Consider the following 16453-nt stretch of genomic DNA (forward strand, 5'->3'; position numbering starts at 1 on the left):
TTCAGAGCATCACCGATTTTATTGAGAGAACTGCGGTATAGTGATGTGACTTATTTCAAAGTAGCTGTTTCAAATTGAGATTTGAAAATGTGATGCGATCTGATTTGGGGAGTCTGTGGAAAGTTATGACGCAGTAGCATCATCCGATCCTTCCATCCCAAACAGGATTGCACTAACGTGTTGCACTGCGTTTTCATGCTTTGTGCTTTGCGGCGGTGACACAGGGATGCTTTCCTTATTGTAGGCTACTGCGTATCTGTAGAATACATACTTTAGGATAATGTCTTAAATTTAACGTATGTATTCTTTTTTGCATTATCTATGTATTTTCCCCTAGAAGCCCACTTTTTTTTGTATTTTTTTTCCCCCTCTGTGCACTGCAGGTTGTCACTGTCCAGAACGTGAGGAGCCTGAGAAAATCAACGACTGCTGGACTGTCCAACTTTGCCTCCACCCCCACAGACGAGAGGTTGACTGAAGAGACCAACACTGGGCCTCAGTTAGGTTTCGAGCAGTCTAGCTCGTTTTTGCTGCTTGAAGGAGCATGTTGCCAACGCTGTCCCTCTGCTCCATCATTTGGTTAAACCGGGGTATCAAGCTGAGGAAAGTGCTCCACTGCGCCAACACCGGCCAGCTCTAAGGCAGGAGCACCCTACCTACCTTGCTGTATAGACTCGGCCATTTCAGCAATGCTTCTAAGCTTCAGTTGATAGTTCTTTGGCCCTAAACGACCACTACTCCACGCAAAATCATCATCGTTTCCTGGTTGCCGTAGCATTGGGCCGATTTTTCGCATCCTCTCTGCGTCTTCGGCAGCTTTTATCGGTTTCTTAAAATGGCGGTCGATGGTTTCCAGTATCGTGCCCTCTACATCTACACCAAGGTCTTGGAGGAGGACATTGACCTGCAGCCCGGGGACATTCTGACCGTCAGCAAGGCCTCCCTGGACTTCAAGGAGTGGGATGAGGAGCGTCCCGAGCTCCTGGGCTGGCTGCTGGGCTTCAACGAACGCACTAAGCAGAGGGGGGACTTCCCGGGGACATATGTCCAGTTTGTGGGCCCCGTGAGGATGGCACCGCCGCCCAGTCAGCCTCGCTCCCAAAGACCCCTCCCAGCAGCCCCGGGGCCTGAGCCACAACAAGGTAAAGCCTGAAGCTAACATATTTCACTATGGATTTCAATATTCTGTTTTATTGATTGATTGTTTCTTCAGAAATATGTCACCAGCATTTTAGTTTGTATTAATATTTTCTGTCATAAAAAATATTTTTGAGATGTTGATTGATTCTCCAATGAAATTGCCCTTCAACGTCAAGGGGAGTTGTGCATTCCTCTCGAAATTGTTTCAAAAAACACTGCTGGAGATTGGTAAGGAAACATAAATGATTTATAAATGATTTATAAATGATTTATAACATAAATCAAAGCCCATATTTGTTAGAAAATGTTAATATTTGCTACTAATGATATTTGTCTGGAAGGAAGTGCTGGTTTGCCCTGCTCTTAGCTTATTGTTTTGGGAGTTGTCGAAAGCTTTCACGTTTTACTCTGACCGCACACTGACCCTTCTAATCTACGGTACCCTAAAGAGCTGTCATAGGCCTTTCCCTCATTCCAAACACAACTAACAAATTCTCATTTGAACCTAATCCAGTTACTGACCTGACTCTCTTGGTCAAGTTTTCTTCAGACTGTCTTGTATATTTTGCCTTGACCCTCCATTCAACTCTCCTGCGAAGGATAGGATTGAGTTGCAGTCAACCGTGTTGTGACCCAGAGCCCATTACTGACTTTATTTGGATAGTATGATGAAGATGTTCAATAACAGTCAACATTTTTCAACTAACTATATCCACCAACCCTAGCTCTATGGTGCGACGCAAACTTTTTATATACCCATTACACTGATTTGACTAAACTCCCGATACACATATGAGAGGTTATTAAGTAATTTAGGAACTGAGTTTGCATTTCTAATGGCCTGCTCCTGAGTAGAGGAATGTTCTAGTTTAATTTATTATGAATAAGCCAAATTGTCAGGGAACATAATATCACATTGTTTCACCAAGCGATAAACTCTCCGGCCATTTAATCTCTGAACTACTATATTACTGCATAAATATATGGATGATTTAATATAAATTCATGAAGTATTTTTACTGAGGTGCTGGCCAACTCAAATATACCCTTGGCTTTGGCCCTTCCTCAGCAAGGCCAACTTATGCATTTACTGGTCCTTCTCCACTCCTAGTTTTCTCTCTCACTCACTCCCTCGCATTCATTCTTTTATTAGGAATGCCAGTGGTTCATCGGGCCAAAATGAATAAAAAAATTATATCTGGCCACTTACGTGATTTGTGTCTGGATGAAAATACACATTCCTTCTCTGTCAAAAGTAATATTCCCCAAAGCTCCCTTCTGCCCTTTAGTGAAAGATGCGCTTAGCACCATCTCCCAACACGTAATGAACTTTGAATTGCCTGTAGTTTTGGCGATTAGGTTTTCATCACTTAGGCTGTACAGTGACTCATTGTAATTCATGTTCACTCATTTGGTAAGCATGCCAGTGCAGGCCTATTTAGCCCGAGTACAGGCCTGCTGCAAACTCTTCTGTCTTGCATGACATTTTAACTGGAATTCTGCAAGCGTTTATTATGCTACCTGGAAAGGAACATGATGAATGTTTTACCTGGAAAGAAGCAATGGTAGAGCTTAAGGGTAAGCTGGAGTGAATGTTAGTGAGGGGTCGGGGGGGTATAATTTTGGACGATATTATATTGATACTTTGACTCCAAGTATCGATTTGTTATATATACAGTACCAGTCAAAAGTTTGGACACCGACTCATTCAAGGGTTTTTCTTTATTTTGAAGGCATCAAAACTATGAAATAACACATAAGGAGTCATTTAGTAACCAAAAAAGTGTTAAACAAATCAAAATATATTTGAGATTGTTCAAAGTAGCCACCCTTTGCCTTGATGACAGCTTTGCACACTTGGCAATCTCTCAACCAGCTTCATCTGGAATGCTTTTCCAACAGTCTTGAAGGATTTCCCACATATGCTGAGCACTTGTTGGCTGCTTTTCCTTCACTCTGCAGTCCAACTCATCCCAAACCATCTCAATTGGGTTGAGGCCGGGTGATTGTGGAGGCCAGGTCATCTGATGCAAAACTCCATCACTCCTTCTTGGTCAAATAGCCCTTACACAGCCTGGAGGTGTGTTGGGTCATTGTCCTGTTGAAAAACAAATGATAGTCCCACTAAGCTCAAACCAGATGGGATGGCGTACCACAATATTCTGCAGCGATAGCCATGCTGGTTAAGTGTTCCTTGAATTGTAAATACATCAGACAGTGTCACCAGCAAAGCACCATCACACCTCCTCCATGCTTCACGGTGGGAACCACACATGCGGAGATCATCCGTTCACCTACTTTGTCACAAAGACATGGCGTTGTAGCCAAAAATCTCAAATTTGGACATCAGACCAAAGGACAGATTTCCACCAGTCTAATGTCCATTGCTCGTGTTTCTTGGCCCAAGCAAGTCTCTTTTTCGTATTGGTGTCCTTTAGTAGTGGTATCTTTGCAGCAATTTGACCACAAAGGCCTGATCCACGCAGTCTCCTCTGAACAGTTGATGTTGAGATGTGTCTGTTACTTGAACTGTGAAGCATTTATTTGGGCTGCAATTTCTGAGGCTGGTAAATCTAATGAACTTATCCTCTGCAACAGAGGTAACTCTGGGTCTTCCTTTCCTGTGGCGGTCCTCATGAGAGCCAGTTTCATCATAGTGCTTGATGGTTTTTGCGACTGCACTTGAAGAAACCTTCAAAGATCTGGAAATTTGCCTATGCCCACCCATGGCTGTGCCCCTGCCCAGTCATGTGAAATCCATAGATTAGGGCCTAATTTCTTTATTTCAATTGACTGATTTCCTTATATGAACTGTAACTCAGTAAAATTGTTTTATATTTTTGTTCAGTGTATACAGTACATACATAAAAGTAATACTTTTTTTATTCAAAATTGGGGGTCAAAATTGTCACTTTCTCAAAAGTTTTATGAGATTGGAGAACACATATTTAAGAGGGATCAATTCAAACCACAGGTTTTCAATGAGTTTCAAGTTCGGAGACTGCGATCACTGTATCAAAATGTTAGATTTGTGGTCAATTTAACCATTTCTTTGTGGTTTTTGACATGTGCTTGGGGTCATTGTCTTGCTGAAAGATCCACTTGCAGCCAAGTTTCAGCCTCCTGGCAGAGGCAACCAGGCTTTCTGGCCAAAATGTCCTGGTACTTGGTAAAGTACGCTTAACGGCATTGTCACTTGGATTGAAACTGGTGCTATGGTCAGATGACATGAAAATAGAGCTCTAATGCCATTGGTGTGTTTGGTGTTGGGAAAAATGGAGGCTTATGCAGAAAAGTACCTCATGGATCTTTTGTTATGGGGCTATTTTGATTCCACTGGTCCCCGGGGCCTTGTTAAAGCCAACGGCATCATGATCTTTACCAAGTACCTGGACATTTTAGCCAGAAACCTGGTTGCTTCTGCCAGGAGTATGAAACTTGGCTGCAAGTATTGGAAACAGGGGTGGGAATAATACACATATTTTGTATTACTTGTTAAACAAAATATAAACTCAGCAAAAAAGAAACGTCCTCTCACTGTCAAGTGCGTTTATTTTCAGCAAACTTAACATGTGTAAATATTTGTATGAACATTAGATTCAACAACTGAGACATAAACTAAACAAGTTCCACAGACATGTGACTAACAGAAATTGAATAATGTGTCCCTGAACAAAGGGGGAGGAGGGGGGGTCAAATGTAACAGTCAGTATCTGGTGTGGCCACCAGCTGCATTAAGTACTGCAGTGCATCTCCTCCTCATGGACTGCACCAGATTTGCCAGTTCTTGCTGTGAGATGTTACCCCACTCTTCCACCAAGGCACCTGCAAGTTCCTGGACATTTCTGGGGGGAATGGCCCTAGCCCTCACCCTCCAATCCAACAGGTCCCAGACGTGCTCAATGGGATTGAGATCCGGGCTCTTTGCTGGCCATGGCAGAACACTGACATTCCTGTCTTGCAGGAAATCACGCACACAACGAGCAGTACGGCTGGTGGCATTGTAATGCTGTAGGGTCATGAGGGAGGAGGATGTCTTCCCTGTAACGCACAGCATTCAGATTGTTGTCATTGCAGGCAATCTCAGTCCGATGATGCTGTGACACACCGCCCCAGACCATGACGGACCCTCCACCTCCAAGTCGATCCCGCTCCAGAGTACAGGCCTCGGTGTAACGCTCATTCCTTCGACGATAAACGCGAATCCGACCATCGCCCCAGGTGAGACAAAACCGCGACTCGTCAGTGAAGAGCACTTTTTGCCAGTCCTGTCTGGTCCAGCGACGGTGGGTTTGTGCCCATAGGCGACGTTGTTGCCGGTGATGTCTGGTGAGGACCTGCCTTACAACAGGCCTACAGGCCCTCAGTCCAGCCTCTCTCAGCCTATTGCAGACAGTCTGAGCACTGATGGAGGGATTGTGCGTTCCTGGTGTAACTGGGGCAGTTGTTGTTGCCATCCTGTACCTGTCCTGCAGATGTGATGTTCAGATGTACTGATCCTGTGCAGGTGATGTTACATGTGGTCTGTCACTGCGAGGATGATCAGCTGTCCATCCTGTCTCCCTGTAGCGCTGTCTTAGGCGTGTCACAGTATGGACATTGCAATTTATTGCCCTGGCCACATCTGCAGTCCTCATGCCTCCTTGCAGCATGCCTAAGGCACGTTCACGCAGATGAGCAGGGACCCTGGGCATCTTTCTTTTGGTGTTTTTCAGAGTCAGTAGAAGGGCCTCTTTAGTGTCCTAAGTTTTCATAACTGTGACCTTAATTGCCTACCGTCTGTAAGCTGTTAGTGTCTTAACGACCGTTCCACAGGTGCATGTTCATTAATTATTTATGGTTCATTGAACAAGCATGGGAAACAGTGTTTAAACCCTTTATAATGAAGATCTGTGAAGTTATTTGGATTTTTACAAATTATCTTTGAAAGAGGGTCCTGAAAAGGGGATGTTTCTTTTTTTGCTGAGTTTATAATTCTCTGAGCATTTCTATAATTTAATTTGCCCCTTTTTTCATAGAATATAGCTTAGTGTTTGTATTTTATACTGTCTTTTTTGCTCATCTTTATCAAGGGAGTCAATCCTTTTGGATACTTTTTGTTGTTGTTGCTAGGTGGCGTTAGCTAGGGCTAGTCAGCCGTTCTTGTGCCATAAATCCGGTATTTTTTTTAATCCTAAAGCTTGTTCTTCATCTTTTTCTAAATGCTGAGCTAACATGTTTTCAGCACTTTTATTTCCATGACTGATCAAAACTCATTTTCTCATGCTCTCTCGTCTCTCTGCAGCAGACCTGTCCTGCCCTACCAAGCAAAAAGGCAGTAACTTCTCATTTGGTTGAAAAAGAGTTAATGTCATTTTTGTTACATTAAATACATGCTTAATTATGTGGACAAGTATCCTGCCTCTATTGTGCTTTGAAGAAAATGGGGGTCATGTTAGAAGTAACTGCATACATTTACTGTGAAACCAAGGTAAATAAAATAAACAATTCTCAGTTCCACGCTATGAGCAGTTACTGCCTTTTTGCTTGGCAGGGCAGTATAGTGAGCCATATGTTTGGAACATCAAATTGCAATGAAATCGCAGTATCACATTGAATATAGAATCGTGGGAATCACAATACATAAGTGTCCCGATTTAATATCGCACTGTGAGATCCCTGGCACTTCCCAGTCCTTGTAAACGTATAGGACAGACTGGGTTGTCAGGAGAGGTCCTCAGAGTTGATGATCGGTGAGAGAAACCAGTTGGGCAGCAGAGATCTCTCTGATTTGGGTAGAGCTGGGGAGACATGCCAAATGCTCTGCCAACAGAGACAGTGGAGCCAGAGGAGAGGGAGTAGGGCTTGGCACAGCACCAACAATGCATTGTAGATTAGGAATGGGTAGGTCCACATTTGACAGATATAATCTTTATCTTCCTCAAGAAATGGAGGCCCTAGTTTGTTGTGTGAATAGATTGACCGAGTGTAGCCTACTCGTTGTGTATACTTTTTTCCCTCATATGTACAGTGCCTTCAGAAAGTATTCATACCCCTTGACTTCCCACATGTTTACAAATGTAATTAAAAGTGAAAAGCTGAAATGTCTTGTGTCAATAAGTATTAAACACTTTTCTTATGGCCATAATAAAATGTGCTTAAAACAAGTCATAGGTTACATTGACTCACTGTGTGCAATAGTGTTTAAAATCATTTCTAAATGACTATCCCGTGTGTGTGTGTATTTGGGGAGTTTCTTCCATTCTTTTCTGCAGACCATCTCAAGCTCTGTCAGGTTGAATGGGGAGCGTCGCTGCACAGCTATTTTCAAGTCTCTCCAGAGATGTTCGGGTTCAAGTCCAGGCTCCGGCTGGGCCACTCGAGGAGATTCAGAGACTTGTCCCTAAGCCACTCCTGCATTGTCTTGGCTATGTGCTTAGGGTTGTTATCCTGTTGGAAGGTGAACCTTCGCCCCAGTCTGAGGTCCTGAGCGCTCTGGAGCAGGTTTGAATTAAGGATCTCTTAGTACTTTGCTCTGTTCATCTTTCCCTCGATCCTTACTAGTCTCCCAGTCCCTGCCGCTGAAAAACATCCCCCACAGCATGATTCTGCCACCATGCTTCGTCGTAGGGATGGTGCCAGGTTTCCTCCAGACATGACGCTTGGCATTCAGGCCAAATCTCAATCTTGGTTTCATCAGACCAGAGAATCTTGTTTCTCATAGTCAGAGTCTTTTAAGTGCCCTTTGGCAAACTCCAAGCGGGCTGTCATGTGCCTTTTACTGAGTGGCTTCCGTCTGGCCACTCTACCATAAAGGCCTGATTGGTGGAGTGCTGCAGAGACAGTTGTCTTTCTGGAAGGTTCGCCCATCTCCACAGAGGAACTCTGGAGCTCTGTCAGAGTGACCATCAGGTTCTTGGTCACTTCCCTGACCAAGGCCCTTCTCCCCTGATTTCTCAGTTTGGCCTGGCATTTCTAGGAAGAGTCTTGGTGGTCCCAAACTTCTTCCATTTAAGAATGATTTTTTGGGGGTTAACAATTCTGTCTCAGAGCACTACTGACAATTCCTTTGACCTCCTGGCTTGGTTTTTGCTATGACATGCACTGTCAACTGTGGGACCTTCTATAGACAGGTGTGTTATTTTCCAAATCATGTCCAATCAATTGAACTTACCACAGGTGGACTCCAATGAAGTTGTAGAAACATCTCAAGGATGTTCAATGGAAACAGGATGCACCTGAGCTCATTTTCGGGTCTCATAGCAAATGGTCTGAATAGTTATGTAAATAAGGTATTTCTGTTTTATTTTTAATACATTTGCAAGCATTTCTAAAAACCTGTTTTTCACTTTGTCATTATGGGGTATTGTGTGTAGATTGATGTGGAAAATGTTTTATTTAATCCATTTTAGAATAAGGCTGTAATGTAACACAATTTGGAAAAAGAGAAGGGGTCTGAATACTTCCCGAATGCACCGTAAAAACTCCACCTTTAGACAAATCCACCTTTTTTAGCAGGACAATAACCTAAAACACATGCCTATACATGGAGTTGCTTATCAAGATGACGTTGAATGTTCTTGAGTGGCCTAGTTACAGTTTTGACTTAAATCGTCTTGAAAATCTATAGCAAGACTTAAATGGCTGTCTAGAAATGATCAACAACCAATTTGACAGAGCTTGAAGAATTGTAAAAATAATAATGTGCAAATATTGTACAATCCAGGTGTGGAAAGCTCTTATCGATTTACCCAGAAAGACTCAGCTGAAATCACAGCCAAAGGTGATTCTAACATGTATTGCCTCAGTGGTGTGAATACTTATGTAAATAGATATTTCTGTATTTCATTTTCAATAAATTTGCAAACATTTCTAAAAACATATTTTTACTTTCTGATTATGGGGTATTTTGTGTAGATGGGTGAGAATCAATTTTGAGTTCAGGCTGTAACACAAAAACATGTGGAATAAGTCAAGGGTTATGTATACTTTTTTGAAGGCACTGTATTTTTTTTTATTTTTTAGATTCAGCATTTAGCCTTGATTTAATGTTTAGTTGCATTGTTAAAAAAACAGAACCTTTATCTAATGGGCTTTATTGTATGGGCTGAATTCTTCATGCATTTGAAGATGACTTGGTTTTGTATTCGTATTCTAGAATGCACAGTCTAGGCATATGTTACGAGTACACTCTAGTTTCTTCCTCACCTTTCACAGGGAAACGTAACTTTGAATAAAATGGCCAATTGAAAGAATCCCTTGACTCAATGCTTTTCAAATTTGCTCAACTTTGGTCCTGGCTGTTTTAAGAGACAAGTATGCCTAGGCCTTTCCTTTGCAGATAGTTTTTACAGATACTTCCATTCACATATGTGTGTTATTTGCCAGAGAAACACAGGCACTTTGGGAATTACATCAGATTTGAAATCAAATCAGGCTGAAGGCCCCACTGTTGTCCTTTTGACATTTTAAAATTAAGCGTTTCTCGTGTTGCAAAAATAATTCTGCGAACGAAGAGGGTTTTCTCCCTCTCCCTGGCCTCACTTTTACTGCCTGCTGAAGTGAACCATGGCTTGGCATTTTTGCAAACTCCTCCTCCTCATCTCCCTGGTTCACATACACGTCTGATACTGTCTCCAGGCAGCTATAAACTATCCACCCGCCCCAGTTCTCAGAAAGGAGAGGCCTTTCTCTACTCTGCTCCATTCTCCTTACCAGGAACCCGCTTTCAAATAACCCAACGAAGGGAAGGGGATGCTATGCCAATCCAGTCCAAGGCAGCAGATGTAGGGACCAGCTGGAACTGTGCTCGCTTTTATTTGCAGGCTTTATATTGCTTTGTGAATGAACAAAATATAAATGCAACGTAAAGTGTTGGTCACATGTTTGATGAGCTGAAATAAAAGATCCCCGAAATGTTCCTTACACACAAAAAGCTTATTTCTCTCAAATGTTTGAGAAACCTTTGAGAAATATATCTTTTTTTATTTGATTTTTTTTTTTTTAGGAACTCAGTCGCAGTCTCAACTTACTGTTGAGAATTAGAATAATGAATACACAAGGTGCAATTTAGAAATGTGGATATCATTATTAAATCTGCATCAGTAGTCACTCAATAAGCCCATGTCAGCTAAACATTTTTGAATTGCTATATTAGTCTAGCAGACCAGGGTGGGGCCCATTGATCACCATGGCCCCTCATGATGAGTTCTGTTTTTTGTGGCCCCCCATCCCTGCTCTAGATAGAACACTATATAGGTGGAGCCATGAAATTTGCCTGGTATGAACCGCTGTCATTGTGACAGCAATGTATTACCTTGGCCTATTCCCCCATTCTCTTGGCCAGAGCAGTATTGAATCTTTCAGTTTACTATACAAATTATCTTTTTTTTTTTGGGGTCACTGTCGTTGGAACAGAACTTAGTCTGTACACCAGGAGTGACGGCAACCCATTGGGCTTCCAAGTGGCGCAGAGGTCTAAGGCACTGCTTCTTGGTGCAAGAGGCGTCACTACAGTCCCTGGTTCAAATCAAGGCTGAATCACATCCGGCCGTGATTGGGAGTCCCATAGGGCGGCGCACAATTGGCCCAGTGTCGTCCGGGTTTGGCCGGGGTAGGCCGTCATTGTAAACCCTCCCGGGTGGCGCAGTGGTCTAGGGCACTGCATCGCAGTGCTAGCTGCGCCACCAGAGTCTCTGGGTTCGCGCCCAGGCTGAGCTGGGTTCGCGCCCAGGCTCTGTCGCAGCCGGCCGCAACGGGGAGGTCCGTGGGGCGACGCACAATTGGCATAGCGTCGTCCGGGTTAGGGAGGGTTTGGCCGGTAGGGATATCCTTGTCTCAGTATGTAAAATGTAATAAAAATGTTTGCACTCTACTGTAAGTCGCTCTGGATAAGAGCGTCTGCTAAATGACTACAAATGTAAAAATGAAATGCAAATGTAAATGTTTAACCTGACTAATGCAATCGTAAAGCTGGAATCCTTATCGATGAAACGGCCAAGTCCGTTTTGGCATAATACAACAACAAAGAAGTTACTGCAAACAAGCACACGCGATTAGAGCACAATATGTACTGCAATTGTTTTATCATGCTGCACGACAGCCGTCAGATAAGCCCCAGAAAAACGAACGGTGTTGGGGCGGCCAGTGGTATCGTTTCCCCCTACTGCGTATTTCATCTTTTTAAGAATTTAATCTCCATTTCTCTGCATGAAATATCCTCGGCTGAATGGCTCTAAAGCCCTCATGAGTAAAGAGAGACACAGAAAGGGAGGGAGGGAATGAATGTGGGAGAACTAGCCATGTCTTACATAACCAGACTGATGGAGGGGATAGCTCAAATATTTTTTTGCTTCAAATAGCAAGGCCTTATCCAATCTGCGTCGGCAGTGCCACTGCTGCTTTCCACAAACCACTGTGAGAAGATGGTAAGCAAATGCAACATTTTTACGCTTGATAATCTTGCAATTAAGTGAACATGGCTGAATGTCAAGATGATTTTTATTCGGTGTAGAAGTCTAGAAATAGGCGCTAGCCAGAGAGGCTCGGCTGGTGAGCCTGTGAGCAGACCTTTAAACTTCTACACAGCCTACCGATTCCAGCGTGAATAAAGCTGTTTATAAAGCCACCCCCCAATGGCTGCTTCACCGGGCATGTTGACTTGCAGGCCTGCCTGCCAGCACGCAGACTGCCAAGGTAGTTCTAATTGCGTAATGATGAGTTGGTGCTGTCACCAAAAACTCAAAGATGACTCCAGGGCCACAGCTGTTTTTCAAAAAGAAGATTAAAAATATATATATTTATTTGCACGAAAACCCAAGCAACTCCAAGCGTGAGGGAGAGATGGAAGAGAGGTATCGTTCTGGAGGAGTATATGGTGATTCCTCACGGAACTAGACCAAAAATATTAAATGTAATCCATAGAAGGTACTTTGGAAGAAAGTGTATACAGTGCCTTCAGATAGTATTCACACCCCTTGACTTTATCCACATTTTGTTGTTACAAAGTGGGATTCAAATGGATTTCATTTTCATTTTCTGTCAACGGTCTAAACAAAACACCATTTTAATCTCAGTGGAAGAAAAATTATAACAAAAAAAAAAACACTAAACCAAAATATAAACACAACATGAAAAGTGTTGGTCCTATTTTTCATGAGCTGAAATGGGAAAGAATTTGTGCACAAATATGTTTACATCCCTGTTAGTGAGCATTTTTCCTTTGCCAAGATAATCCATCCACCTGACAGGTGTGGCATATCAAGAAGCAGATTTAACAGCATGATCATTACACAGGTGCACCTTGTGCTGGGAACAATAAAAGGCCAGATGTGCAGTTCTGTCAGACAACACAATGCCACAGATGTCTCAAGTTCTTTGAGGGTGCATGCAATTGCCATGCTAATTGCAGGAATGTCCACCAGAGCTGTTTCCAGAGAATTGAATGTTCATTTCTCTACCATAAGCTGCCTCCAATGTCGTTTTAGAGAATTTGGCAGTACATCCAACCGGCCTCACAACCGCAGACAATTTCAATTAACTGATTTTACTTATATGAACTGTAACTCAGTAAAATCTTTGAAATTGTTGCGTTTTTATATTTTTGGTGTGTGTGTTGAATGAATACATACAAACACCTTGGCTGTGTTCGAATACCCATACTAACATACTGTGTACTACATAATGAGTGTACAGTATATACTGCATATTATTAGTTAATTTTAGTGTACTGTAAACGAACGGTATCCTTTCAGTTGAGCATACTAACGCTACGCCTGTCTACCGGAAGTTGATGCTGTTGCTATACAACCTCTCGCTAGCTTGTTAGCATAACAAATGACTAGCTAGACATTTTACCACTCTAGCACTCCAGATTGAATTTACAAACATACCCAGAGTCTGTGCTCTGGATGTTTTGTAAATTGAGAACGTTGTCAGATTGTCCATTTTGTAAATTCTGAGCGTTTCCCTCTCGGAGCGTTCAGAGCGCACACTGGATACTCTGGCCGAGGAGTAGGGTTGATCTGAGCTTTTTGACCATCACAACGGCAGTCAAGCACACAAGCTAACTGGATAGCTACTTCCAGACACAAATGAGGGAACACCTCACTCGGACCATTTTACTCACACTAGCAGAGCTGGTTAGGCTGTTCTAATGTTATCCAGAGCATTGGTGACTAAAAAGGTGGGTTTTTGTCTCCCCAATTTCATGGTATTCAATTGGTAGTTACAGTCCTGTCCCATCACTGCAACTCCCGTACGGACTCGGGAGAGGCTAAGGTCGAGAGCCGTGCGTCTTCCGAAACACAATGCCCGCTTAACCAGGAAGCCAGCCGCACCAATGTGTCGGAGGAAACACTGTGCACCTGGCAACCGTGTCAGCGTGCATTGCGCCCGGCCCGCCACAGGAGTTGCTAGTGCGCGATGGGACAAGAACATCCCTCCTGGCCAAACCCTCCTCTAACCCGGATGACGCTGGACCAATTGTGCGCAATTGGACAGAGCCTGGACTCGAACCAGGATCTTTAGTGGCACAGCTAGATGCAGTGCCTTAAACCACTGCGCCGCTCGGGAGGCCTTGTAACAATTAATTATGCTTTTTGGCCGACGTTTACTGACACCGGCCATATTCAACAGGTGTTGAGTGTTCGTAAATTCATCAGTTATTCTGCGCTCTGGCACACTCAGACGCGAGTGCTCTGAAATCGGAGTAGATAGCTAAGAGCGAATTTATGTTCATTGAGAATGCACAACGACTATAGCACTTAGCTAAGAATGATGTGAATAATCAAGTCAAAGGTTGGGTAGTCAGTTAGATGGCATATAGTTAATATACTGGTAAGTTTGATGTATTAGTAGCCAACTAACATTAGGTAGCTAGCTAACATACCGGTACCTACTGCTGTAATGATATGCGGTTTGTAAGGATAGCATAGCCAACAAATTGTCAGCCAACATAACGTGTAACTTATTTGAAAAGTCATTACTTTATTACATTGCTGAACATTTTCTTAACATTTGTCATAATTAGTTAAAGCAATGAATTTGTATCCGCTCTCGTCAGACTTCGGCTGCATATTTTCTTCAAATTGCATTATGGGCCCTAACTTTAATTTAGGCGAATGTAGTACGACATCCGGGAACTTTTGGCATACGAACTCTATCCATACTATGACCATTAAGCATACTACATACCAAATTTACATCACAAATAGTATGGTTAGTGCGGTTAGGATGAGTATTCGAACACAGCTCTGGATTGTACAATATTTGCCCATTTTTAATTTGTTTCAAAATTCTTCAACCGCTGTCAAGTTGGTTGATGACCATTCCTAGACAGACATTTTCAAGTTTTGCCAAAGATTTAAGCCAAAACTGTAACTAAGTCACTTAGGAACATTCAACGGCGTCTTGGTAAGCAACTCCAGTGTATATTTGACCTTGTGTTTTAGGTTATTGTCCTGCTGAAAGGTGAATTTGTCTCCCAGTGTCTGTTGGAAAGCAGACTGAACCAGCTTTTCTTCTAGGATTTTGCCTAGCTCTATGCCATTTATTTTTTATCTGAAGGGCCTTGATACACTGGCAATTTGGGGGGGGGGGGGGCAATATTACTGGCAGTGGGATGTTGCCAGCAACGGGATGAGACACTGGTGCATTCATCAGTGTTGTCAACTGAAATGGAATCTTGGATGATCTACATTTTTATTTCTGCCAATCGGAGCATAGTCGACAGTAAATTCAGTTGGCAGAGACAGTGAAGATGGATGCTGAAACCCTTTGTGCTTGTTTCAGCTTTCATTTTGCTAAGGTAAATATTATTACTAGTATTACTTCTACTTACATTATCTCTACCAATTCATTATCCATGTGATGGATACGATGTTAAAATCATTTATACATGTTTCCTAGCAAAGACAAGGGGAATGTTGCGGAAAAATAGAGGACATGGACCAGGTGGTTGTTGCTACAGTGACAGGGGAGGTGCTGCTGAGAGAACTGGATGAAGAGGACTCTCCCGCCTATAGAAGCTGGTTGAGGATGGACAAGGATGCCTTCAATTTCCTGTTGAGGATGGTGGAGCCACAGACCAGAGGTAGAGATACACAACTCTGCAAGACTATTCCTGCAGGGGAATGCGCCTAACAGTAACACTGAGATACCTGGCCACTGGGTTTACTTTCTCCGCTTTAGAATACACCTTCCGTGTGAGTCAACACAGTATTTTAAATGGTTATTTAGACATGCAACGCCCTGTATGAGATCTTCAGGGAAGAATACATGAAAGTGTTGACGACAGTGGAGGAGTGGGAGGCCATTCCAAGGAAGTTTGGGGAAAGCTGGAACTACCCACAGTGTCTTGGTGCCCTAAACGGCAAACCCATCACCATACCACCTAATGCTGGTTCCCATTTATTATAATTACAAAGGGACCCAACTCCGTTGTGCCTATGGTTCTAGCAGATGCCGATCTGCGGTTCATTTATATAGATGTTGGTACCGATGGCAGGGTCGGCGATGGAGGTGTCTGAGCCAGGTGCGGCCTGATCAGCACACTGGAGGAAAATACAGTGCACATGCCACCTGCAAGAAGTCTGTCAGTAAGAGAGGTCCCCGTGTCCTGTGTTGTGGTGGAAGATGAGGCGTTTGGCCTGAAGCCCTACATCATGCAGCCTTTATCCTCGGACACAGCTGGATGAGGAAAAGGAGATCTACAACTACCGCCTCTCCAGAGTGAGGAGGTGTGTGGAGAATGTCTTTGGAATTCTGGTAAACCGGTTTAGGGTCTTCAGGTAGCCGGTCAAAGTGGTGACCATCACCAATGCAGCGTGTGCACTGCACAACTTCCTCAGGTCTCTAACCCTTACCCGCCATGTGTGCACATTCCATGGCCTCTGCTGCACGCTCTTCCGGTTTGGCTCGCTTCCTGCTGGGTTGACTTGGAGGGTTGAAGGGGTTGCCAGGGAAAGTTTGGCACCAAGGTTGTCAGTACTCACACTGGTTTCTATAGAGTCCCGTAGAAACATGAGCTGACTGTAATATTTCCATTTGGAATTGTACACATCTGCTCCTGATCCAGATCACTTGGCACAGACCATCTTGTGCTTGCAGTTCTTTCAGCTCTTCCACTGCAAACGCAAAGAATGTATTACCATGCGAGCTGTATATATGTGTTGGTTATAATACAACCAATACACTATACATGGGAATTGAAATTCATTTTTTGTATGAATTGAATTAACTAGATACTCTGCATCAGTATACATAACCCACTTCTTAGATCAGGAAAGTGGGAGCCCACAATTGATATCCCATGACTAATTAGGAACTATCATCA

At 43.2% G+C, this 16453-nt stretch overlaps 1 protein-coding gene across 1 annotated transcript in view; it reads left to right on the top strand.

Annotated features, from left to right (window-relative positions):
* LOC120055801 (phosphatidylinositol 3-kinase regulatory subunit gamma-like) overlaps positions 1-16453 on the top strand; it is a 39623-nt gene that overhangs the window by 7556 nt on the left and 15614 nt on the right. Inside the window, exon 2 of the mRNA XM_039003775.1 lies at positions 384-1142. Within this exon, the coding sequence (XP_038859703.1) occupies positions 836-1142 (307 nt within the window). The 5' untranslated portion in view covers positions 384-835. The remainder of the gene's footprint in view (positions 1-383; positions 1143-16453) is intronic.

Source organism: Salvelinus namaycush, chromosome 11 (assembly GCF_016432855.1).
Source record: "Salvelinus namaycush isolate Seneca chromosome 11, SaNama_1.0, whole genome shotgun sequence".
NCBI lineage: Eukaryota > Metazoa > Chordata > Actinopteri > Salmoniformes > Salmonidae > Salvelinus > Salvelinus namaycush.